The sequence below is a fragment of the Bufo bufo genome, chromosome 5, assembly GCF_905171765.1.
Source record: "Bufo bufo chromosome 5, aBufBuf1.1, whole genome shotgun sequence".
Taxonomy (NCBI): Eukaryota; Metazoa; Chordata; class Amphibia; order Anura; family Bufonidae; genus Bufo; species Bufo bufo.
In genome coordinates, this window is record NC_053393.1 from 486,936,064 (window position 1) to 486,963,475 (window position 27,412).

The 27,412-nt window shown below is 43.8% G+C and overlaps 1 protein-coding gene across 7 annotated transcripts in view; it reads right to left on the bottom strand.

Moving 5' to 3' along the window:
* DIP2C (disco interacting protein 2 homolog C) overlaps window positions 1–27,412 on the bottom strand; it is a 442,508-nt gene that overhangs the window by 204,705 nt on the left and 210,391 nt on the right. For 3 of the 7 annotated variants that reach the window (XM_040434209.1, XM_040434206.1, XM_040434210.1), the window contains 6 exons: window positions 18,562–18,633; window positions 14,353–14,463; window positions 10,234–10,359; window positions 8,573–8,782; window positions 4,800–4,829; window positions 4,169–4,306 (listed from right to left, as the gene is read on the bottom strand). In XM_040434209.1, coding sequence (XP_040290143.1) covers window positions 4,169–4,306; window positions 4,800–4,829; window positions 8,573–8,782; window positions 10,234–10,359; window positions 14,353–14,463; window positions 18,562–18,633 — 687 coding nt within the window. The remainder of the gene's footprint in view (window positions 1–4,168; window positions 4,307–4,799; window positions 4,830–8,572; window positions 8,783–10,233; window positions 10,360–14,352; window positions 14,464–18,561; window positions 18,634–27,412) is intronic. The other 4 variants (XM_040434213.1, XM_040434212.1, XM_040434208.1 and 1 more) reach the window with 3 other exon arrangements.

Consider the following 27,412-nt stretch of genomic DNA (forward strand, 5'->3'; position numbering starts at 1 on the left):
GACAAATCCCCCTCCCAAACACACAGCGGGGATGTATCAAAAAGCAGCAGCTAGGAACAATTTGGAAGTACTGACCCGAGTCAAGTTAACCTCCCATCATACATCAAACTCTAAATACTCCATTAATGTCTCTCAACGAGAAGAAATACTGCAAGCCCATGCCGGGGTTTTGTCCTAATGCTCAACAAACTCCACAAGCAAAGCAAGAAAACAGAAGGGGGGATGTACGGTATCTGAACGCTGACAAACAATTGATTAGACTTTTTTTCTTTTCTCAGGAGCAAAAGGTTTGTGGGGGAGAGACCATAAAACACTACAAACCATCACAACAAACCAAAGAAGGATGACATACATAAATCTAAATGCAGATAGAACAGAAATGTTCATACATTTCAAGGCGGTGTTCCCAACTTCATTTTTATTGCGGTTTTTCTAGAAATTTTTACAAAAATTATGACAAAAACTGTGGAAAAAAATTGCTTTAAATACCCTTTAAATGTCTAAAAGGAGATAGTGAGGTGTTCCCACTGACTGGCCCTAAATCCTCTTACTGAGGGTCAGATTCTCTTAGGCTACTTTCACACTAGCGTTCGGAGCGGATCCGTCTGATGTTTCATCAGACGGATCCGCTCCGATAATGCAGACGTTCGCATCCGTTCAGAACGGATGTGTCTGCATTAAAACTTAGAAAATTTTCTAAGTGTGAAAGTAGCCTGAGCGGATCCGTTCAGACTTTACATTGAAAGTCAATGGGGAACGGATCCGCTTGAAGATTGAGCCATATTGTGTCATCTTCAAGCGGATCCGCCCCCATTGACTTACATTGTAAGTCTGGACGGATCCGCTCGCCTCCGCACGGCCAGGCGGACACCCGAACGCTGCAAGCAGCCTTCAGGTGTCCGCTCACTGAGCGGAGCGGAGGCTGAACGCTGGCAGGCGGATGCATTCTCAGTGGATCCGCCTCCACTGAGAATGCATTGGGGCCAGACGGATGCATTCGGGGCCGCTCGTGAGCCCCTTCAAACGGTGCGCACGAGCGGACACCCGAACGCTAGTGTGAAAGTAGCCTTAGTTGCAAGTAAGCAGGAAAATGGGAATTTTGGGGGCAGATGCATCACCTATCCCCACATCAGCAGGGCGCTGAAATAAGCAGCTTAGTCATGTTTGGCCTATGGACATTGCTTATGGCGTAGACTAGAGATGAGCGAATTTCCGCTTATGAAATTCGTTCACACTTCGTTTGGTGGTAATAGGTGAATTGCGCTATGGATTCCGTTACCACGGACCATAACGCAGTTCTATATAACGGAATGCCTTTAGAGGCATTCCGTTATTCATTCCATCATAATAGAAGTCTATGGGCTGCAAAACAGATCCGTCCCGTTTCGGTTATGTATTATACTTCTGAGCTAGAATTTACTATTCTGCAAGATTCAGAGCTGAGAGACCCCAGCATCACCTTCTGTCAGCAGATTTGTCCCTATGAAACTGGCTGACCTGTTACATGTGCGCTTGGCAGCTGAAGGCACCTGTGTAACGGGGGTGTTGTCATTACACCTGGAGGCTCTGCTCTCTCTGTAACTGCCGCGCCCTCTTCACTTTAATTGACAGGACCAGGTGTGGTCACGTTTCACTGACTGGTCCTGCCAATCAAAGTGCAGAGGGTGCGGCAGTTGCAGGGAGCGCTGAGCCTCTAGGTGCAATGGCAACGCCCCCATTGCTCCTAGAGGCTAATTTAAATATATTAAAACATAATTTTTCTCAGCAGTGTGGGCACATATGAACATGGGACCAACACAGATGCCTTCAGCTGCCAAACACACATGCAACAGGTCAACCAGTCAGATGTCCTTTAATAAAAACTGCTCATCCGGCAGCTATCCTTCTTAACTCTCCCATACACATGCAGTCTTGGCCTAGCCAAGCATGGATGTGATATCAATGGGAAGAGGGGAGCAAGAAGCTGATAGAAACCTCTGATGGCGGCTTATAGCCCTTTAGAACAAATAGATCAAGCATTAAAGATAGTCATCTGGTCCCGCTGCAATCGGCAGGTTTGGTTGACCTTACCTTTATGTGTACGGGCACCAGAAAGGGATTTTCCATGATTTTTATATTAATACCCTATCCTTAGGAGCTACTAAAAAAGAGCTGATTGGAGTGGGTGCCAAGAGTAGGACGTCCAGAGCTGTGTGTCAGCAGCTAAAGCGACAGAAAAAAAACACCAGAACTACACAGCGCCATCCACTGAGTAGTGGACAAAGGCGGTTACTGCAATGTTGCTCCCATTGAAGTGAATGTCCACTACACAGGGCTAGTTCCATCACCAGAGCTACCACAGAACAGCTGATCGGCGGAGGTGCTGGGAGTCAGACCCCTGCCAATCAGATATCTATGACCTACACTAAGGATAGGCCACCTATATAAAAGTCCTGGAAACCCTTTTAAAAGGGAATATGTCATCAGACAGATATCAATTGTTTAAATCAGTCTTTAGAATTTAGTTTTTTTCCCCCCCATGTCATTATCTATATTTTAAAAAACATATATAATCCTGCAAATCTCACACTGGCCACTAGACCTAATAATAGGTTAGAATTTCCTGTTCTGTGCAGGTAACTTAAGTAACACCTCTGTACAGATATCACAGCTTATCTACTCCCTCCTGACCTCTTTACATGTCACACAGCATGTCTAGAAGACTACCATAGAAGTCAATGGGGTCAGCTCCTGTCCATTGAGTCTACAGCCCATGTAGCTGCGCTTAAAAGATAGGACGTTTTGACAAAGATTAGGCCTAGTGGCCAGTGTGAAAACTGCAGGTTTATATACACTTTTTAAAAATATTGATAGTGATTGAAAAATAAAAAAACAAAACTCAACAAAAATTCTAAACAATATGTTTAACATAAAAATGTGATTTAAACAATAGGTAATTTTCTGCTGACACTTTCCCTTTGACAGTTTCTAATGATGGCCAGAAGAACTGTGACTGGTGCTTTGGACTAAATAAAGGCCATCACTTGGGATCAGTGCAAGCTAAGTAGGGTAATGTATTTACAAGATAATTTAGGGGTGGTTTCCGACTCTTTATAATTGATGACCTATATTCTGGATACATCATCTCTATCAGTGCTCAATACCCGGTACCCCCGCCGATCAGCTGTTTGAGAAAGTACCGGTGCTCCTGTGAGTGATGTAGCCAACTTACCAAGAAATGCCCCGTACATTGTATAGTGGCTGGGCTTGGCATGGTATCGCTGTAAATGGGGCTGAGCTGCGCCTAGGCCACGTGACCAATGAGAGTGACATCACTGGCCCAGGGTTAGGCCTCATGCACACGACAGTATTTTTTTCACGGTCCGCAAAACGGGGTTCTGTTGTTCCGTGATCCGTGTCCGGTTTTTTTTCCCGTGTGTCTTGCTTGATTTTTGGAGGATCACCAGACAAGAAAAGTGAAAAAAAAATCTAAGTCAAGTTTGCCTTGAAAATGATAGGATAAAAACGGACACGGATCACAGACGCGGATGACAATCTTGTGTGCCTCCGTGTTTTTTCACGGACCCATTGACTTGAATGGGTCCGCGAACCGTTGTCCATCAAAAAAATAGGACAGGTCATATTTTTTTGACGGACTGGAAACACGGATGCGGATGACAAACGGTGCATTCTCCGAGTTTTCCACGGACCCATTGAAAGTCAATGGGTCTGCAGAAAATCACGGAAAACGGAACAACGGACACGGATGCACACAACGGTCGTGTGCATGAGGCCTTAGCCGGTGATCTCAGGAATGCCGTCGCTTTCTCAATCTACCGATTGGCGGGGGTCTTGGGTGTCCAGAGGTCATCAGAATTAAAATCTTGGAAAACCGCTTTAAGTAATGTATGTACAAAATGACATTTTATGCAGATTATACATTGGACCGCTATATAATATATATATATTTATTATATTATAGCAACAGAGAACAAACTAATATGAAAAGTAGGTATTCAATAGAAACCACCACGTTTCATGGGTATATTTCTGCTTTTATGTGGTGTCCCTTTAGTGGTTGTAATGCAGACCACCACTTAAATGGCACAACAAGACACCAAAGATCTATAAAACGAGAAAAATTGATGCGAGGGAGGAGCAGGGAGGTTGTGGAACGTTATGTACTCACCATTTTTAGGTGTGCTTTGCCAATGGCAAGAAGCACCTTTAGCACTCGCCTGATTCTGTCCGTTTGACGTTAAGAAAAAGCCGCGACCGCTTGTGTCACAAGACTCATTTTGAAAGTGTTCCTTGGTGGAATGCACAACTGTCAGTGAAGGTAAAACACACCAAGATGTGAGGATCGCCTCTCAGCTAAGCAGTGAAGGAGTTAATGTGCAACACAAGTTTATAATCAAAGAGGTCTTGTAGCTGAGCTCACAGATTATAAACAGATTTTCCAAGAAAATCTACGGCATGTCTACTACATCAGCCTATGAACTCCTGAAGTCCATTAGGAACGCTCCACATCAATATATCAATACACTATGGAAGCTGGTGGTGATGCTTCACCATGACCTCTATAGCACTATCGCCCACCACTGCCCATCATTCTCCAAGAAAGAATGGACCCATTCGGCAATCCCGCTAAAACACAACCCTCCTAATGACATTCAGTGCTTATGGATTTTATGTAACATGAACGGGAAATAAGCAAATTGCCATTCTAGGGAGAGGGATAAGTCAACATAACAAGGAAGAAGCTTGGGCAGCTAGCACTGGAGAGCAAATTCAAGATGCAAAAAGTCAACTATACATACTGTGGTACTGTCCATCTGTCCTCCTATTTCCTTCAGGAAAGAAAAGCAATCGTAAGCCAAGGTAGCAAAGGCTCAATGAACGTGCTTGTGAGACAATATACATGAGATGCTGAAGACATAAGATTGTAGACTCGCCTCCACTTAAAGGGTTTTTCTGGGATTTTGATACCGAGGACCTATCTTCAGAACAGGTCATCCGATACCTGGGACCCCAGCCGATCAGGGGTATGAGAAGGTAGCGGCGCTCCTGTGAGTGTCGCGGCCTTCTCTCACAGCTTACCAAGCACAGCGCCGTACATTGTATAGTGGCTGTGCTTGGTATCGCGCTCAGACCCATTGAAGGATAGGTCATCAGTATCAAAATCCTGGAAAACTCCTTTAAAGGCTATGAACACCTTCTGGGGCAATTTTTTTAATCATTGCATTTCACAAATTTTGAGCTACAAATCATATTTTCAATTGGTCTTTATATTAAACATTTTCAGCAGTTTTTATTCTACAGAGTTAAGTTTCAGACTATTTGTAGAGTATCTTGCTTTCAATTTCACACTGAACCGTCAAGTTACTGCTCTGACAGCTCCATTTGAAGCCCCTATCTCTGAGTTCCTAACATACAATGATAGAAGATTGACTGGGGGAAGAGTGCCCAAACTGTAACCCAAAACCAACTTATTTATAGCCAAGTGTCAACACGGCAATTTAACCTGAATACTACAGTACAATACAATGTATCTTCCATGTACTTTATCATTTAGCTATAATAGCCTGCCTACATTCAGTGTGCTGCCTGTGCCGTTCATAGTGCGCCCTGCGCTGAAGAAGGGCAGAGAAGATCTAAAGCATATTGTACACCATAGACTTTTTCCAGGGTGCGGGTGCCCACAGAGAGGGCTCCGAGTTCCGCCTCTGTCACCCGTGCCATAGGTTCTCTACCCCTGCCCTAGTGTATCTAGTCTGTGTGTATATATATATATATATTTCTTTATTCTCTAAGGATAGATATGTGTATATCACAGGCATGTTTAAATTCACTTATTCTAGATTTCCCAACCACGTATGCTGGAAGTTTGTTCAAGCTTCAACTACTCTTTTAGCAAAATAATATTTCCTGACATTGCCCGTGATCTTATCCCCAGCTAATTTCAGATTGTGCCCCTTGTTCTTGTGTTTAGCTTCTTATTGAGAACACTTCCCTCCTGAACCTTATTTAAACCTTTAACATATTTAAAGGTTTCGACCATGTCCCCCCTTTCCCTTCTTTCCTCAAGGCTATGCAGCTTACGTTCTTTTACGTCTATCCTGGTATGTTTCATGCTTAAGACCCTCCACCATTTCCGTAGCCCGTCTCTGCACACATTCTATTTTATCTATGTTTTGTTGTAGGCGGAACATCTCAAAAACACTAATTATAGCTAAATTCTTATCAAGACAAGTTTATGAGCTCTCAGAAGTTCAGAAATAAGGGCTATACATCCAGCTGTCAGAGCTATATTCTCTGTAGATAGACTGAAACTTAACCCTGTAGCACAAAAAAAACTGCTAGAAAGGTGTTCATAGCCTTGAAAGAGGACCTGTCACGTCTGTGTTAGTAACTACTTACATGTATTCTTATGACTCTATGTTGTACTATTCCTAATTTATGAACAAATTGTGAGCCGTCTGCCATAAAGGTCCTACTGGGTGTTATCAGTTGAGGGTATCAAACAACTGGTAACACCCATATGGACCTTTATTGCAGACTGCTGATAATTCACTCAAACTTGGAGGAATAAAAGGATGTGTACAACATATAGTTATATAAAAAGATGCTTCAGAATTATTATTAGATGGGGAATACAAGTAATTACTAAAACAGACATGTCAGTAGAGGTGACAGGTTCTCTTAAATGGCAGGAAGACATTGTATAGGCTGAAGAGCGTATCCTATCAATTTGGAAAAAGCCCATGTTACATTGGTGCCTATTCCCGAGTTAGTAAATTCTCAAAAAAGGCGATGCGGCTTGTGTGTAGTCGGTGGACTCCCGGTATAGAAGACGGAGCGGTCACAATCTCAGGTGATAATTATACACAGTTTACTCTGAAAGGTTTGATCACTTGATTTATCACTACTTTCGGAAAGCGGAATATCCGGTCAACTTATGAGCGTTTCCTTATGTAGCCTTACATTACACACAGTATTTTCTTCTAATTCAGGGGAAATAGTCACATTTCTTAGAGTACAGAACAAAAATACATTAAATAATAACAATCCAACCATTTCAAAGACAGCTTTAAATAAAACACAGTATAAATGTGATAAAAAGGAGCCATGCTGCCAGTTTTAAACACTTTATGGGGAAAAAATATTAATTACAGGCTTTATTAAATGCACAGGCTTACTGCAGTACTGTACTCCCGACAGTTTAAAGGGGCGTTCTAGGGGGGGCGGAAACATTGATGGCTAATCCGGAGTCCCACCAATGACCAATACAAAGGTTCTCTAGAGAATAGGGCTGCATATATAGGCAGGTTGCTGGGCTTCGGTAAAAATGATGGCTCAGACGCCCAATGATCACACAGTGATAGCTTAGCCTAAGGATAGGACAGCAATTTATATTCCCAGAAAACCCCTTTAAGGCATGTCCACACACGGCGTATTTAAACAAGTGTAAAAAATCTGTGCAGAAAGCACACGAAAACTAGCACAGCAAATTTCACCCATTGCTGCGCATAGGGTGAAACCCGAAAAAAATGTGCATGGTACTCAAAAAATGCAGCACTTTTTTTTTTCCGCAGCAATTTACATCCCCTGCGGACAGACCCATACGGGGGTTGTGCTGAGTGTGGAAGTCATCCCTTTATCCACAGGATAGGGGATAACTCACTGATCTCTGGAGGTTGGACCATTGGGACCCCCATGATCCCAGGAACAATGGTACGTTCCCCAGATCTGATGGAGCGGCAGGTCGGGCATCCTCCCTGCAGCTCCATTAATTCTCTATGGGACTGCCGGAGACAGTAGAGTACAGCGCTCATCTATTTTCGGCGGTCCTATAGAAAATTAATGGGGCGCATGCTTGACCTGCCGTTCCATCAGACTGGGGGAATGGGACCCCCATTTTTGGGATCGGTGGAGGTCTCAGCTTTCGGACCCCCAGCGAACAGTTAGTTATCCCCTATCCACAGGATGAGGCCTCATGCACACAACCGTATCCATTTTTCGGTCCGCAAACCGCAGATCCACAAACCACAGATACCGATCGTGTGTGCCCCGCACTTTCCCATTCCGTACATCCCGCACTATTGTAGAAATGCCTATACCTGTCCGCAATGCAGACAAGAATAGGACATGTTCTATGCTTTTCGGGGGGCTGCGGAACGGACATATAGATGAGAACGGCACTCGGCGTACTGTCTGCATCTATTGTGGCCCCATAGAAATGATCTGGGGGGAAGAAATGCAGATCGGATGCAAACAAAAAATATGGTCGTGTGCAAGAGGTCTAACTTGCAAACTTAGCACAACCCCTTTAAGGTGACCATTAGTAAATGTTCTGCTCATTCAGATACAGAAAACCCAACTTGAAAATCATAGACGTGCACTGTAATTCTGTATCATACTTTCCACGGCTCTAGGAGCCGTCATGGTTTGAGACGTGGTCTTAGCGAGGAGACAGATTTGTTGCAGGAGCAGAACTCTTCAGTTTCTGGCAGATTTTTTACAGATGCCTGCAACACCTTTGTGTCAAGGAAAGAAGTCATTACACAGAGTGAGCAGCTTGGTTAGTACATACCTATGTGTGTCTGGGCCATGACATCTGCTAATCGGTGCGCGGCACTGCTGCCCCCGCTCTGGGTTGAAGAGGAAGAAGTGGTTGATGTGGTTGACCCATGGATTGCTTGGCTAATCCAGTGCTCCATGTTTATACTTCCTTGGCTTGAGGTGGGGGTTCCCTGGGAGTCCCCTTGTACTGAACCTTCATCCTCTGACCCTGAAGAGGTATCTGCCAAAGACACAGACATGAATCTTTAAAATGCCAGCAAGCAATCAGCGAATAAGTTAGCACTGGAGCTATTTCTGATAGATATTTCTATGATGACAATGCTTGGAACCAGAGGAGGAAACATCTCGACACTCCGCAACGAGCATCATAGTGCCTAGTGACCACTCTTGCTAGGAGCTTGTCAGTAATGTATATGTTACTACAAGAGGAATTTGCAGAGAGTCGATAATAATGATTTTAAAGGGAATGTGTCATTAAAAAATGGCCTTCTGTTTTGGTGATACCGTTCCATGTCAATATCTACAGTATATATAAAAAAAAAGTCCTGCAGTTTTCACACTGGCCACTAAGACAAATAATTGGCGCCACTTCGTGGTCATCTCATTATTATCACAGACAGGATCATCACCTATATATGGATAACATAGGATCCACCATTCACAACAGGTAATTATCAAAGCTTGGCTTCTCCCTCTAGACCTCGGCACAGGTCACGTCCACTGTGTCTATGGCCCATGGTGGCTGCTGTAAAGCAAAATCTAAATGCTGTTAAGAATGGCTCAGGCAAGTTGGCCGCCCCCATAATCATGTTCAGAAAACAGAATAAAAAAAAAATCTACAATTAGAAAAAAAAAAATGATTAGAAACAAAGGATGTGTGTCATTGTCTGGTGGCAGAAATGATGTTCATTGACACGTTCCCTTTAAAAGGAGCAACAAAGAACCATGAAAAATATTTGAGACATTTTATACTTTAAGCTTTTACTGTAATTTACAATGATAAATTATGGCTACAATTGCTCAGAAACAAGTGAATGGCAACGATAACTGAATGCTTAAGGGGGTTCTTGGCTTTCTACAGTCCCTACTTGTTATAAAGGATCCTTTCACGATTGGATGCAATCTGTGGAACGGTTCCATTTTTCAGCAGTGCCCCCACAGGGGAAACTAGGTATTACACTATGCCCATTATATCTTTGCTTCCTCTTGCAATCTGTGGTATTTTCCTAGTGAGTTCCATCAACTATTATTGAAGACAATGTTAAAAAGGAGCTCTCCCCACATGTCTGTCTATTTTAGTAATGACTTTCTTTCCCTATGTAATAACAATGTATTTCTTATAACTGTATGAATTTCACTATTATTTCTACTAAAAGTTTATGCATTAATTTATAAATGGGTGTTAAACATTGGGGTCTGACACCATCCTATGAGTGCTTCGAGTGTTAGACTGCGAAGGGACCCACAAGCAGCTGAAGCTTTATTCACATACTTCTAGAGGAAATAGTAGAGGGAAAGTACAACATAAAATCATAAGAACAGATGCTCCAGATTGGTCATATCACGTGGAATACAATTATTCACTACAGGAGCGAACAGGAGAGGCAACAGGTCCAGTTTAACATGATAAATTGTAGATAAAATTAAAAGGACATTTCTGTACCAGCCCACCTGGGGGGGTGTATGCATCCATTGACGTTTGCACCACAAGAGAGCGTCGTTTCGATGGCATGGGTACAGCCATTTTTCTTTCTTTATGTTTGGCGAGGGCTGCCTGGACTGCTTCTGTATGTACATCTGTAAAAACAGCCAATATTGATTGAAAGGAAAAATTATTCCAGTTGAGGTCCTAGCAAAGGTCCTGTCCCCTCCCCTGACATGTCTGCTTTAGTAACTACTTAAAAGGGAACCCGTCATCAACTTTATGCTGATCTCACTGAGGGCAGCATAAAATAGTGACAGAAATGCTGATGTCAGCGGTGTGTCACTCATGAGATAAAAGTAAGTGGTTGCTGAGAACCAGCATCATAGTCATCTAGGGCAGGACCGGGCCGTGGAGGATTGTTAGCCGGGCCGCGGCGATCAGGGCAGTCTTTAACTCTGTACTAATGAAGCGCTTCCATTATGGAAGCGCTTCATTAGTACAGAAGGATCAGGGAGCGGTGAAGGATCTGTACTCACCGCTTCCTGGTCCTCGGCTCGGCTATCGGCTGTGCATGTCTGCGCACAGCGTGAGGTCTCTCTGTGACCTCACGCTGTGCGCCGCTATACACAGCCAGCCGACAGCAGAATGAAGAGGATCGCGAAGGTGACCAGGAGCAGGAGAGGTAAGTGTTTTTTTTATTTTATTTTATTTTATTTGCACTGGGGGCTGATGGCTGACCTGGGGGACATGGGGCTGACATGGGGCTGACATGAGGGACATGGGGCTGACATAAAGGGGCTAATGGGGGGCTTATGGCTGACATGAGGGGCTAATGGGGGGCTTATGGCTGACATGAGGGGCTAATGGCTGACATGAGGGGCTAATGGGGGGCTTATGGCTGACATGAGGGGCTAATGGCTGACATGAGGGGCTTATGGCTGACATGAGGGGCTAATGGGGGGCTTATGGCTGACATGAGGGGCTAATGGGGGGCTTATGGCTGACATGAGGGGCTAATGGGGGGCTTATGGCTGACATGAGGGGCTAATGGGGGGCTTATGGCTGACATGAGGGGCTAATGGGGGCTTATGGCTGACATGAGGGGCTAATGGGGGGCTTATGGGTGACATTGGGGGCTTATGGGTGACATTGGGGGGGTTTATGGCTGACATTGGGGGGGTTTATGGCTGACATTGGGGGGGTTTATGGCTGACATTGGGGGGGTTTATGGCTGACATTGGGGGGGTTTATGGCTGACATTGGGGGGGTTTATGGCTGACATTGGGGGGGTAGGTTTATGGCTGACATTGGGGGCTGATAGATGGCTAAAGGTTTGGGGGTTGATCTGAGCCATTGGGGGTCTGATCTGAGGTCTGATTAACATTGGGGGTCTGATTGCTGGTCTGACCTGAGGTGTAATGAAAAATATTTTTTTCTTATTGTTCTCCTCTAAAACTAGGTGCATCTTATAGGGCGAAAAATACGGTACAGTGCAGCAGAGACCAGTGCAGCAGAGACCAGTGCAGCAGAGACCATAGTCAGTTTATATAGTCATTATATAGTGTTATATATTTTAATATGCACCTTGTGTTTTGTTATGCGCGTGAATCAGTCAGCCCCCCCCCCCCCCACCCCCCCCCCCCCAACCCCCCCCCCCCCCCCCCCCCTACCCGGTCCCTGGGAAAATTGTCTTTCATGAAACCGGTCCTTGGTGCAAAAAAGGTTGGGGACCACTGATCTAGGGCAGGCCTTGAAAAGAGTCAAATCTACTTCAGAAGAGTCCTGGTTATTCCTAATCTCCTGCTCTCCCCTCCCACCTACTGATGATTGGCAGTTCTCTCCTAGAGAGAAAGGGAGAAAACTAGGTAGAAGACGGTCAGTCATCAGCAGGTTGGCAGGGACAGCAGGAATTCATGAATAACCAGGACTCTTCTCAGGTGGCCGGGACTCTTGTCCAGTCTGCAATGATTGTCATGTTGGTTCTCGGCAACCACTTACTTTTAAATGACAGACCGCTGAAATCAACTCACCTGTCTCTACTTTATTCTGCCGTTAGTATGGGCAGCATAAGGTTGATGACAGGTTCCCTTTAAATTCCCCAATAACATTTCTGAAGCATCATTTCATATAACGCTATGTTGTGCCGTTCCTATATTATTCCTACAAGTTTATAAATGAATTGTCAGCAGTCTGCAGTAAAGGTCCAATTAAGTGTTACCAGTCGGGGGAGGTGTCCCTGCACATCACTAATTGGATAGTGTCAGACTGTGTAGGGACACGCACCCAACTGGTAACACATCAAAGGACCTTTACTGCAGACTGCTGCCAATTCATTTATAAACATCTAGCAGGAATAATAGAGGAATAGCACAACATAGAGTCATAAGAAAAGATGCTCCAGAATTGTTATTGCAGGGGAATGCAAGCAGTTACTAAAACAGACATGTCAGGAGAGGTCATTGGTCCTTTGTAAAGGGCATCTGTCAGCAGATTTGTCCCTATGACACTGGCTGACCTGTTACATGTGCACTTGGCAGCTGAAGACATCTGTGTTGGTCCCATGTTCATATATGGCCGCATTGCTGAGAAAAATGATGTTTTAATATATGCAAATGAGCCTCTAGGAGCAACGGGGGCGTTACCATTACACCTAGAGGCTCAGGTCTCTCTGCAACTGCCGAAGTCAGGGCTAGGCGTGATGACGTTTTCACTCCCTGGACCGGTCAATAATTTTTCTCAGCAATATGAACATGGGACCAACACAGATGTCTTCAGCTGCCAAGTGCACATGTAAGGCCTCTTTCACATGAGCGTGTCCGGATTAGGTCCGGGTGCGTCCTGGTGCATTGCGGCAAACCCGCGCGAGTAGGTACCCAATTGCAGTCAGTTTTGACTGCGATTGCGTTCCGATGTTCAGTTTTTATTGCGCGGGTGCAATGTGTTTTGTACGCGCGTAATAAAAAACAGACTGTGGTACCCAGACCCGAACTTCTTTACAGAAGTTCAGGTTTGGGTTAGTTGTAGTGTAGATTGTAATATTTCCCCTTATAACATGGTTATAAGGGAAAATAATAGCATTCTGAATACAGAATGCATAGTACAATAGGGCTGGAGGGGTTAAAAAAAATAAAAAAAATAATTTAACTCACCTTAATCCACTTGTTCGCGCAGCCGACATCTCTTCTGTCTTCTTCTGTGAGCAATAGGACCTTTGATGACGTCACTGCGTTCATCACATGGTCCATCACATGATCCATCACCATGGTGATGGATCATGTGATGAGCGTAGTGACGTCATCAAAGGTCCTATTGCTCACAGATAAAGACAGAAGAGATGCCGGCTGCGCGAACAAGTGGATTAAGGTGAGTTAAATTATTATATATATATTTTTTTTTAACCCCTCCAGCCCTATTGTACTATGCATTCTGTATTCAGAATGCTATTATTTTCCCTTATAACCATGTTATAAGGGGAAATAATAATGATCGGGTCCCCATCCCGATCGTCACCTAGCAACCGTGCGTGAAAATCGCACCGCACTTGCTTGCAAATGCTTGCGATTTTCACGCAACCCCATTCACTTCTATGGGGCCTGCGTTGCGTGAAAAACGCACAAAATCGAGCATGCAGCGATTTTCCCGCAACGCACAAGTGATGCGTGAAAATCACCGCTCATGTGCACAGCCCCATAGAAATGAATAGGTCAGGATTCAGTGCGGGTGCAATGCGTTCAACTCACACATCACATCCGCGCTGAATACTCGCCCGTGTGAAAGGGGCCTAACAGGTCAGCCAGTGTCATAGGTGCAAATCTGCTGACAGATGCCCTTTAAAGTCACTACCTTGAAGTTTATTTAGCTCTTCAGTCTCTGCACAGGTTGCTGATGTCTTTCCCCTATACTTTACATTACAGCTTTGTTTCATAGTAGCCTACATGCATCGCATCCAGCTAGCCTAGATTGCCGTAAGCTGTATTCACATTCTCCAGACTCCTCCTGCTTGTTCAGCACCTGCACAGAGCTTTCTTTAGCCAGGTGGATCATGTCCAGTGTCATCTTTACACCATGCCCTCTACAGTATTCTTACATTTTTTCAAAGATTTTCAAAACCACAAATGCTGAACCCCTGGGAAGAGGCATCTTACCAGATCGATAGCGTTCATCTCTTGAGCCTGAGGAGCGCCGGCGATGATATCTAGAGGAAGAGGAAGGGGTGACGGGAGTTCTACGTTCTGGTGGTAGTACTTGATCCACCCCTGCAGGAAGGAGAGAATTTGATAAAGGTAAACAAATGTAAACACATTGGGGGGAAAAGATAGTAAGTAAAAAATAAATAAATAATAGTAATAATAATAATGTAATACTTTATAAAAGGAATGCAGGCCCAAAAAACTACATTTCTAAAGTCTAGATGTTCAATCCAATTAGAATGTCTCTTTCCACCAAAAATTTTTTTTTGCATGCGTTAATTTTGAGATGCTCAGGTGACAGTAAGGAGCTGGATTGGTAGAGGTGATAGGGTTAGGCAGAAACTTCCATCTGTCGGTGATCACACAGAAATATTAAAGGGCTTGTCTAATATTACCGCTACTAAGGTGAGATGAGACTAAGGGGGTCATTTATTATACTGAAATATGCCTATATCAGATGTATTTCAGGCGCAGAGGTCGGGGCAATGAATAGTTGTGGCGCCATCTGCGACTTTTCCCCGCTCACGCCAGAAGTGGGCGTGGGTGGGGAAGGGCCGACATTTTATGCGCCTGGCTTAGGTATAGAAAATGGTCTGAATGTAAAACACCTAGGAAGATGTCTTACATTTAGAAGAACAACCTACATAAAGACACCTGAGCCTCAATAGCTCAAACAGCAGTAATCTTTATTAAATACACATACATAACATGATAAAAATAGAGATGAAACACATCAATGTTAGGGTCCGTTCACACGTCCGTAAGTGTTTTGCGGATTCGCAAAACACGGACACCTGCAATGTGCGATCCGCAAATTGCGGACCGCACATCACAGACACTATAATAGAAAATGCCTCTTCTGGTCCGCAATTGCGGACAAGAATAGGACATGTTCTATTTTTTTCAGGAACGGAATTGCGGATCCCAAAAAAACGGTTGCGATCCGTTCCAGCCCTATTGAAAGTGAATGGGTCCTCAAATTGCGGAATGAATGCTGACCCAAATTACGGACGTGTGAATGGACCCTAAAAGTGCGGCTTTGCCCGAGGGATAGTATGGCAATACAATAACCACAGAGGGGGGTAAAGTGACCATACAATACTGAGCTGCCCAGTATATGGCAGACAGTGCACTGATAAGTACTAATGATGTACAAATGTAAAACATATATCCTATATCAATTGTATCTAATGCACACACCCCTCACGCAAAAATAAATAATAAACGGGTAAAAATGATGGTTACTTACCCATAACTAGAGTGATCACCTCAGGAGAACCGCACACCCCAGATGAAGGTGTCGTTGGGGTTCACATCGATGTGTTTCATCTCTATTGTTATCATGTTATGTATTTAATAAAGATTACGGTTCTTTGAGCTACTGAGACTCCGCTGTCTTTATGTAGCTTGTTCTGTTTGTATTGAGTTGGTTCCTTTTTGAGAGGATCAGATGTTTTTTACCCCATTGTTTGGGTTTTTACCTGCTTTTGTGCTACGGAAACAGCATGGCTTCCTGCCCATGCCCTGCAATGGGAGCTACTGAAACAGTGAGCGCTGGGCGCCTGGTGGTCGGGGCTCCTCATATCGCCTTACAACCCCATTAACCCAATTTATATCCTGGTGCGAGACTGGAATCTGTGTAATGTCTTATGACATTGTACAAGGCCAGGTTTACAGGACTGGAACGTCTCAAACCTCCAAAGAAGGACCGTATGCTCTGTGCCTAGGCCGAGATGTACATGTCAAAATAGGTCAGAAACTGGTGCAAACCTACTAATAAATCTACCGCATTGTGTCAGGATCCTTAGGATTATTCCCCAACTGCTGGGGCACACGTGGGACACATAATAAATCTTCCCTCCAGTAGAAGCGCAGCCTCAAACTGTTCTGCTGTGTTAGCACCAATGCTAACCGCTTCATTACTGGAGTGCTTAACCCTCCCCCTTCATTACCAAATCTATTTTGGTGGATTTTTTGGAGCCCTAATGTAGCTGGATGCGGGATGATTTGTATTTTTTTATTGGCACCATTATGCGGTACATATAACTTACTGACTGACTTTTATTCATTTTTTAAGAGGAGGGAAATGGAAAAAAACAAACATAATTTCTGCCAATATTTGCTCTTTAACTTTACACCATACGCCGTCTGTACGATTACACCGACACCAAATATGTGGAGTTTTATTGGTTTTACTACTTTAGCACAGTAATGCCATATTTCATGGGGGAAAAAAAGGTATTTTTTTTTTAGGTTAATGCATTCCAAGAACCTTAAAGAGGTTCTCCTGAGGATAGGCCATCAACATCAGATTGGCAGGGGCCTGACCCCACCTCCCGATCAGCTGTTTCAGGGAGCCACCAACATTGGAAACTATAGAGTGTACAAAAGTGGCTCCATACACCTTGTAGTGGCCATGCTGGGGTACTGCAGCTCCAGTGAATGGGAGCTGATCTGCAGTATGCTGGTGCTGGAAACTGTGCATGGAGCCTTCTGCTTCCACTTGTACGCTGTATGGTTTTTGCACCACGGCTGCCTGAACACAGCTTATCAGTGGGGGTGTCAGAACCGGACAATTTGATATTGATGACCTATCCCGGGCAAAGGTCATCAATATCTTTAGCTCAGACAACCCCTTTAACTTTTGGATTTTTGTTGTCTAGGTACCTGAATCTTGCCTTTCTTTTTTATTTATTTTTTTAGGGGGGGGGGGGAGGCGAGTCATTTTTTAATAGATCTTTTTAAAAGTTTATATTTTTTCCTTGGGGGGGGGGGTCAATTCTTTTTTTTTTTTTTTTTTTTTTTTACACCGTTCACAGTGCAGCTCAAATGGCAAGCCAATTTTATTGTAATGGGTCATTATAAAAGTGGCGATACACACATGAATACATAGAACTTATTTTTTTTACACTTGCCAAGTAAGGCTACATGCACACGACAGTTGTGTGTTTTACCACGGAACGCTGTCCACATCTTTTGCGTGCCCCATTGAAGTGAATAGGTCCGCATCCAAGCCACAAAAACTGCGTCTCGGATGCAGACCAAAACGACGGTCGTGTGCATGTAGCCTAAAACTAATTTCTATTGGAAAACTTTTTTTTTTTTTTTTTAGTTTTTTTCCCTTTCTTGGTTAGATGCCACCCTGTGGTCATGTAGTGGCACTGTCAGGGTAACAAAGGAGTTCCCTCCCTCTGTCTTACCACTTAGGGTCCATTCACACGTCCGTTTTTTCTTTCCTGATCTGTTCCGTTTTTTGCTGAACAGATCTGGACCAGATCTGGACCCATTCATTTTCAATGGGTCCTGGAAAAAAACGGACAGCTCAATGTCAGATTTTTTTCAGGACCCATTGAAAATGAATGGGTCCAGATCTGTTCAGCAAAAAACGGAACAGATCAGGAAAGAAAAAACGGACGTGTGAATGGACCCTTAGATGTCACTATTTTATATTGACAACAGCAGGCAGGGGTAAACCGATGTAGCAGAGCCCCAGCAGTGCTGCAGGGTCTTCCATCTACTGAGGCGGTTGCACATGCCCAGGTCCAGCCTTCAAATGCCACTAGTCATATTTTTTTATTTCTTTTTTTTTTTTTACAAAGGGTGACAGCTACAGAGAGAGAGCTGCAGAAGAAAATACACACATCCTGAGCTGTGATAGAAAAAGAGCTGCAGCAGAAAGGACACGCCCCCTAACAATGAACACACCCCCTGAGCTGCCAGTCTGCAGACAAAGTAGCAGAGCAATGAATGCAATGAATGGGGAGATCTCTGGATCCATGTGAGGTACAGGGCTGGTTCTAGCTTTATTAGAAAGAGACTGTCATGTTCTATATGATGTCTGATCTTCATGTTTTACATTTATCATGGGATAACCCCCTTTTAAAGTTAATAAGTGTGACCACCCCCTTCGTCAATAGTTTAACGCTGTCCAATCAGATCTGAGAGTCTGTGTAAGGACACACCCTATAAACAAGGAGAGTGGTAACATCTAGAAGTTTATTCCTACATTTCCAGAAGGAATAAAAGAGGAACTGTACAGTGCAAAGTACCAAGAAAAGATTGTTTTATGGGGAGCACAATCATGCAGTAAAGCGGACATGCTTAGAGTGGAGGCAGATCCTCTTTAAATACTGCAGGAAGGGTTTACATCCCTTTAATGCATACCTTGTAGCTGAGGCAGATAGGCTCCTATTAATTTCGATCTTTTCTTTTCATAACCTTTCTGTGTGATGTCACCTGCCAAAAATAAGAGAAAGGTATGAGACAGGGAACTTCGTTTTCAAAGCTTTTACATTTGTGAAATTTCACCAGTGTTACATCAGACGGGATGGGGGAGGGGGAACACAAGCCAAATGCCAGGTCAGCAGAACACAAGCCACAACACCCGTATCCACTGCCAAAGCAATGCAGACCCAGAACACAGTCACTAATGGATGTTCCTACCGCACGTTTCCAAGTAAAAATAACATCATTACAGTCAGGGGTTTTACTGAAGACCTCGCGTTGGGTTTTCTTTATAGAAAGGAACTTATAAATGATATTGTCATTGAAAATAGTCATGAAGCAGTGGAGGCATACCACGTAACCACTATGGGGCCCTGGGGAGTGGAGCTCAGCGCTGATCTCCTTTTCTGGACAAGAAAACACTGCCTTTTCTTGCAGCCGCCACTAGGGGGAGATCCATACAAGGATTATTTTGGCTTCCATTACAGTAAATGGCAGCTGTATAAATTCCTAGGCACTGAGCTCCTCCTAGTGGTGGCTGCTATGTAATAGAAGGGAAGCCAGAGATTTATAAGGCCCCTTTCACACGAGCGTTGCGGATTGGGGCCGGATGCGTTCAGGGAAAATGGTGCGATTTTGACACTAAAACAAGTCCGTTTTCACTGCGATTGCGTTCCATGTTTGCGTTTTTTCCACACGGGTGCAAAACATTTTAATGCGTTTTGTACGCGCGTGAGAAAAATCTGCATGTTTGGTACCCAGACCCGAACCCGGACTTCTTTACAGAAGTTCGGGTTTGGGTTAGGTGTTGTGTAGATTGTATTATTTTCCCTTATAACATGGTTATAAGGGAAAATAATAGCATTCTTAATACAGAATGCATAGTACAATAGGGCTGGAGGGGTTAAAAAAAATAAAAAATAATTTAACTCACCATAATCCACTTGATCGCGCAGCCCGGCTTCTCTTCTGTCTTCTTTGAGGAATAGGACCTTTGATGACGTCACTGTGCTCATCACATGGTCCATCACATGATCTTTTACCATGGTGATGGATCATATGACGCACCATGTGATGAGCACAGTGACGTCATCAAAGGTCCTTTTCCTGTGCACAGCAAAGATGAAGACAGAAGAGAAGCCGGGCTGCGCGATCAAGTGGATTAAGGTGAGTTATATTATTAATACTTATGCCACTTGTCTGGTGTAAATACATTATGAAATAAGGTGTACATATTTATGAAGCACCTGTTCCACTTTATTGACATAGAGGTTTAATGAAAGTGGGCAACGTGAAGGGTGGCTTTTTTGACTTTTCCCACAAAATAAAACAAAAACAAAATCTAGGGTGTTGCACTCTGCATGATTTCTCAAAAATACCTCCTAGGAACTGAATTTTAGCAATTATGAACCCTTTGTCAGTTGGACCCATATTATATGAAATATATGAAATCTTAGGATGCCTACAAGATAACAAAACTTAATAAAATTTTATCACAAAGACATAAAGGGACGAATCCCAGTAGCCTGGAAGCCACCTCCAGATGGAGTCTAACTTTAAGGGTGGAATTTATTAAGACTGGTGTTTCCTTTGCCAGTCAAAGGATTTTTGGGGGGGGTTAATGACCTATCCTCAACATCTGATCAGTAGTGTTCCAGCACTCGGTACCTTCACTTTGAACAGAGCTTGAAGCACAGCTCCATTCAAAACCTAGTGGCTATGTCAAGTTACTGTAACATTCAAGTGAATGGGAGCTTGGCTGCAGTAACCCGGCGTGGCCACTACACTATAAATGGAGCTGTGCATCTGGCTCTATTCTGGTGCTAGAGGCTGCAGGTAATAGTAGATCAGTGGGGGTGCCAGGTGGTGGATCCTGAGGATAGGTCATTAATATTAGGAGCCCAGAAAACCCCTTTAATCAAAGGTGAGACGTATTGTGGGTAGACGTGCACCATGACCTGACGCTGTGCAATGCCATAGGCACTGAAGCGCTGGCGCCAGAACACAGTGCTGCACTGAAGAGCCAGAGCGTGCTGGCATCCAGAGGTGGAGAGGAGAGGTGAATATTTTTTGTCTGCTCTGAGGTCTGCATTGGGTGGGGGTTATAGGGGCAGCACCAGTGTGATTTGGGGTCTGTGTAAATTAGGGGTCTGATCTGGGGTCTGTAAGAATTTGAGGGCTGATTTGGGGTGTAATCTGGGATCTGTATAAAAGTGGTGTCTGATCTAGGGTCTATATATTTGGAATCTGAATAAATTTGGGGGTAGATTTGAGATGTAATTAAGGGTTTGTATCAATTTGGGGTCTGTATTGATTTGGGGATGTAATTTGGGGTTTAATCTGGATCTGTATGAATTTGGGGGCTGGTCTGGGGTCTGTATGAATTTGGAGCCTGATCTGGGGTGTAATCTCGGGTCTGTACTAATTTTGGGGTGTATATTAAGCAGGGGTTGTCCAGCCACGTGAAATTTATTTTTGAAAACTGATTAGAAGGCCACAAAAAAGTAGTGATGCCTCTCTTATCCTCAGCCCACCACTAGGCAAGGGCGTAGCTAAAGGGGAAGCAGCTGCTTTGGGGCCCGAACTCAGAAGGGGCCCACCCAGAGGAGGACTAAAAGATTTTATTGTCAGGGCCATCTCAACAATATTGTAAAATGACATTCTATACAGAGACCCTGTAGGAAACGGACGGCGCGGCTGCCAGTCCTAGTCTGGTCTTGTACGGGAGGAGGGGCTTTTTGGATTAGGGGGGTTGCGAAGAAGTTGCTGGGGGGGGGGGGAAGGGGATGGAGCGTCATTAAAAAATTTGCTGTGGGGCCCAGTCATTTACGCGGTGAGTGTGACATGTGTATCCTGCAGCTGTCCCCATAAACTTGAATTTTTTTTCTATGTGTGGCCCATATATCCAGTCTGAGCAATGGATGCAACGTTCCGCACCTACCTTTCAGTATAACAGCACCCTATATCTCACACAGCAATCTCAGACATAATTGCATTCCCGCATATTAATAATGCAGTGACTTTCACCGTACCACACATTAATGCTTCGTATAGAGGGCCTCCCTACGTCACCAGAGATGATGAAATCTGCATGAGGTCTCCAGCTTAAGGAACACCTTCAGAGCTAAATTAATCATTGTCTTTACTAAGAAACAGTTAGAAAGCCTGTAAAGCCTTTTAAAAAGGCTCAGCTGCATGATGTGAACAGCGATCAATGCATTACATGTGATCACAACAGCCCCGGAAGAATATAATCAGAACACTAAAGTGAATGAAGACTGGACAAAAATGGAAACCAAACTGACACTAACATCTATGGTAATTACATGTGGATATCAAATTTGGGCTTAATACACTCCTCTCTCCCCCCAGGTCTGCAAATGTAGAGGCAAAGACTGCTGCTGAAGTGCACTTGACGAGAGATGAGCCTAGGAGCGTGCTGGCACATCTGCAGTTCCAAATCTCTCGGGACTATTGAAACGTCATCATGTGTATTTAAAGGGAAGGAGCCGATGGACAAGTCTAATTGATCCACTCCGAGGCTTTATGCATCTAATTGGAGATGAAAGCTGATCCTTTATAAAGCGAGTCTAATACTAAAGCAGGCTTCTGTTGGTGAGGACATCTTTACGGTGCCCGATTAAAGGGAGTCTGTCAGAACTATTGACCATGCTATTGACAGCAGTAGCAGGGGGCTGTGTAGAGCAGGACAGACATGCCTTTCATAGAGCTTTTATCATCGGTATTGTGAATATGAAGATTTATTCTGCAAGACTCTGCTCCTGCAAGTGCCCAAGGTTGAGCTGCTTCACAGCCGGTCCCCTCGGAGTGACAGCTGCAGCATCCAACCAGAAGCAGAAGCCAAATATAGTTGGCACTCAGAGCAGGGGGGCTGTGAAGCTGCTTAACGCAGAAGGGGCAAAACCTGGCAGAATGAAACTTCATATTCTCTCTACTTCTGATTATAACAGCTCCACAAAAAGGTTTGTTTTTGTCCCACTCTCCCCAGCCCTAGTGCTGTCAGCAGTTGAGCAAGGTCAAACTGCTGACAGACTCCCTATAAATATGAACTAGTAAGTGCAAAAGTGCTAACTGCATGGTCTGCTAACAGACAACGCTAAAGGAGAGCAGAGACAGCAGTCACATCTAGGCCCAAAGGTCCCTCCGCTACATAAAAATGGCAAACGTCCATGGGGGCCCTGTTACAGATTTGACATTGGTGCCCGGAAGCTTTACACTACACATCTGGAGGCCATAACAACTGTGCTCCAGTCTCCATGACATAGTAGCAAGGCTCTAAGATCAGACAGATCCATATGATTCATTTGACAAATTCGTTTTGATGATTCCTATCATTCGGGATTCATATGTCAAGTTCTGAACGAACTGAGCCTAACAGTCATAGTGGATAAAGGGGTAAGGACTCCTAGACGGGAGGATAAAGGGGTAAGGACTCCTAGACGGGAGGATAAAGGTGTAAGGACTCCTAGACGGGAGGATAAAGGGGTAAGGACTCCTAGGCGGGAGGATAAAGGGGTAAGGACTCCTAGGCGGGAGGATAAAGGGGTAAGGACTCCTAGACGGGAGGATAAAGGGGTAAGGACTCCTAGACGGGAGGATAAAGGGGTAAGGACTCCTAGGCGGGAGGATAAAGGGGTAAGGACTCCTAGGCGGGAGGATAAAGGGGTAAGGACTCCTAGACGGGAGGATAAAGGGGTAAGGACTCCTAGGCGGGAGGATAAAGGGGTAAGGACTCCTAGACGGGAGGATAAAGGGGTAAGGACTCCTAGACGGGAGGATAAAGGGGTAAGGACTCCTAGACGGGAGGATAAAGGGGTAAGGACTCCTAGACGGGAGGGCATATTTGATAACCCCTTCTCCTGCCCTCCTCAGGGAGTTCGTTTAGTGGGTGCAATTTATTATATTACTATAGAATTATATATTTTAGTACTACTATATTATATAATTATATCTTTTAGTACTACTCTGAAGATGTCTGGTGACAGCATCCATGCCGGCGATCCCCTGAAAAGAGGCATGGCTTAGGTCAATTAACCCCAAATCTTTCAGTTTTGCTGCATTTCCGGGGTGGTACCGATTTTTAGATTTTTAAAAGTTGGCAAATAAAAAGCTTTTTTACTGGGTATATAAAATATGTTCCTACAATGTAAAAATAAGCTTATTGTGCTGACTACCCAGTCATTTAATGAGAAGATACAGATATATCTGGAGCCTGCGGACGTCCCTGGTGGATCTGTAATTGAAAATCTTCAGGTATGAAACGCGCTCCATACAGCAGGGTTATGGAATCACTTTCATCCCTGTTTCCTCTAAATAAATCAATTTATGAAGTAGGTGACACATTTGCACTAAAGATGCTTATCTCAACCTGAGTACATAAACGGAATGTAAACTCCTCAGCATTAGGCAGTATATATGATACATGCATCCATCAGCGCCTAATCCATTTGATTCGTTGTGGCAGGTCACTGCCAGACTGTCACATCGACCTGCTGCGACAAATAAGGCGGATTACAGCCTGACGGATAGTTCATCACTGGGCCGGCGGCCTCATTCTAACTTTACTATTGATTTTCATCTGACGAAGGAGATGTGGACAATGGAATTTGATTTTAAGGAGAAAAACCATTGGAGAAAGTTACGGGGAAAGAAAAAAGATCAGCTCCCCCCCCCCCCCAACCATTAAAGCTGCCGGACTGCATCAATGTAAGGGTGCGGCCACACGTAGTTCTGGTCACAACGGGGTTTCTTTGGCCAAAAGACTAATCCAAGAATGCATATATTTAGTCTTTTTTGACCAAATAGTGTGTTTGAGCACCTGTGTTTTTAATGGTGCATTTTTGCATGCCTCTAGTTTTTACATAGGAAAGCATTTACCCCCTGTAATGTCACTTCCTCTGTAGAGTGTATGGGAAAAATGCATTGATTAAAACAAACACCGTGCAAAACTGGCACAAAGAGGTAAAAAATTGCCAGACCCAGAGCATGCTGTGAGAGAGAAAAAAACAAAAACACAACCTATCCTAAAAGCAAGTTTCAAACAATGGCGCAAAAAAAAAAAAAAAAAAATTATATATATATATATATATATATATATATATATATATATATATATATATAAAAAGGGGTGTGTTCTGCTTAATATTTCCCATAGACTTCCATAAAACATCTGGAGATGGCTTTGCGATAAAAAAAAATGCTGCAAAAAAAAAAAAAAAAAAAAAGCAAAACAGCACAAAAAACACTATGCATGGAGCACCTATCAGCAGGAAAAAGGGGACATGTTGTTAACATATGTCCTTATGTTCAGCATCAAGGTGAAAAAGAAAAAAAAAAGTTTAATTCTCATCTCACTCTTGGTGGTGTGAGTGGGGAATCTGAGAATTTACTTTGGTCATTTGCTGGTAGTACCCGATTACTCCTGTCTGCCGAGGTGGCACTAGATTCCAAAACTGTGGGAATTGAAGGGTTTATGGACAGTGGGGCAGGGGTTAACCTAGTTGGTGGTCACCATTCCCCTTTCCGTAGCCTTCAGGCCTAGTTCCTGGTCATTTTCCTTCTGTTGTCATTCTGGTGTTTCTCCCCTCCCTTTAGCACGGTGACACAAGAGCATCTATTGGTATGGCTCTATGTTGTGCCATTCCTTTAGGCCTCTTTCACACGAGCGAGATTTCCACGCGGGTGCAATGCATGAGGTGAACGCATTGCACCCGCACTGAATCCGGACCCATTCATTTCTATAGGGCTGTGCACATGAGCGGTGAATTTCACGCATCACTTTTGCGTTACGTGAAAATTGTAGCATGTTCTATATTGTGCGTTTTTCACGCAACACAGGCCCCATAGAAGTGAATGGGGCTGCGTGAAAATCGCAAGCGTCCGCAAGCAAGTGCAGATGCGGTGCAATTTTCACACACGGTTGCTAGGAAACGATCGGGATGGGGACCCGATCTTTATTATTTTCCCTTATAACATGGTTATAAGGGAAAATAGCAGCATTCTGAATACACATTGCATAGTACAATAGGGCTAGAGGGGTTAAAAAAAAATATAAAAAATAATTTAATTCACCTTAATCCACTTGTTCGCGCAGCCAGCATCTCTTCTGTCTTCTTCTTTGAGGAATAGGACCTTGGATGACGTCACTACGCTCATCACATGGTCCGTCACATGATCCATCACTATAGTAAAAGATCATGTGATGGACCATGTGATGAGCGCAGTGACGTCATCAAAGGTCCTATTCCTCAAAGAAGAAGACAGAAGAAATGTCGGCTGCGCGAACAAGTGGATTAGGGTGAGTTAAATTATTATTATTATTTTTTTAACCCCTCCAGCCCTATTGTACTATGCATTGTGTATTCAGAATGCTATTATTTTCCCTTATAACCATGTTATAAGGGGAAATAATACAATCTACACAACACCTTACCCAAACCTGAACTTCTGTGAAGAAGTTCGGGTCTGGGTACCACATTCAGGTTTTTATCACGCGCGTAAAAAACACATTGCACCCGCGCGATAAAAACTGAACAACGGAACGCAATCGCAGTCAATACTGACTGCAATTGGGTACCTACTCGCATGGGTTTGCCGCAATGCATCCATACCTTATCCGGACACGCTCGTGTGAAAGAGGCCTTATTATTTCTACTAGAAGTTATGAATGAATTGCTATCAGCCTTCACTAAGGGTACAGAGGGGAGGTAACAAGTTGGGGGCGTGTACCTGCACAGTCTGACAATGGCAGCACTGATTGGATAGAGTCAGTCTGTGCAGGGACACACCTCCAACTGGTTACCTCCCCTCTGTACCCTTACTGAAGGCTAATAGCAATTCATTCATAACTTCTAGTAGAAATAATAAAGGAATGACACAAATGACAATATATAGACATAAGAATAGAGGCTCCAGAATTGTTATTACAAGGGGAATGCACTGAGCTATTAAAACAGGAATGTCAGGAGCGGTGAAAGGTCCCCTTTAAAGAGACATACAGTCCATCTTTGATCTTTTTGTTCTGCATTCTATTGTTTTCTACTTCAAGGTAAAGAGAGTCGGGAACCTTCAAGGGATCCGTGACAAAAAGTCCTAAATACAATACTTCCAGGGTCCCATACTTTCTGGTCCCACTTAACTGTGGCCATTCAGCAAGCCGCAGTCACCCGCCTCAACCAGCGATCGGCTGAGTAGTTACTTCTCCGTTTCTAGATGGATCAGGAAGTAGAGACTGGCGAGGGGCCACGGAAGCATCAGAAGTAGAAAGGCGATTGATCAGAAAGGTGAGTGTGACTTCTTTTACTTTTTGAGCGCGTCTGGCCAGTTAAAAAAAATGATGAGTCAGACAACCCCTTTAAATACATCTCTATTAAAAATATTAACAGATCCTTGACTAGTGAATTATTCTAGGGTTCCTTTCCTGTACAGGCAAACAGATTGTTTGATCAGATCAATGTTTCCTAATTCACTTGAATTAGTCTGAGCTGCAATACCAGACATAACCTGTAGACAAGAGTGGTGCTGTTTCTTGGGGGGGGGGGGGCAGCTTTTTTCTTTTTTTTTTCTAATCTCATATAATTCTCTGACCAATTCAAGTTATTTCACCAAATAGTTAAAGGGAACCTGTCACCCAAAAATCGCCTATTAAACTGTTAAGAGTACCTTATAGTGCTACATAGTTGTGTCCTATAGCACTTTTTAGGCCTTTTCCTGCTTTTATCGTCACTGAGAAATCGATGTTTTAATCAGCCGCTGCCCCGTGTTTCAAGTC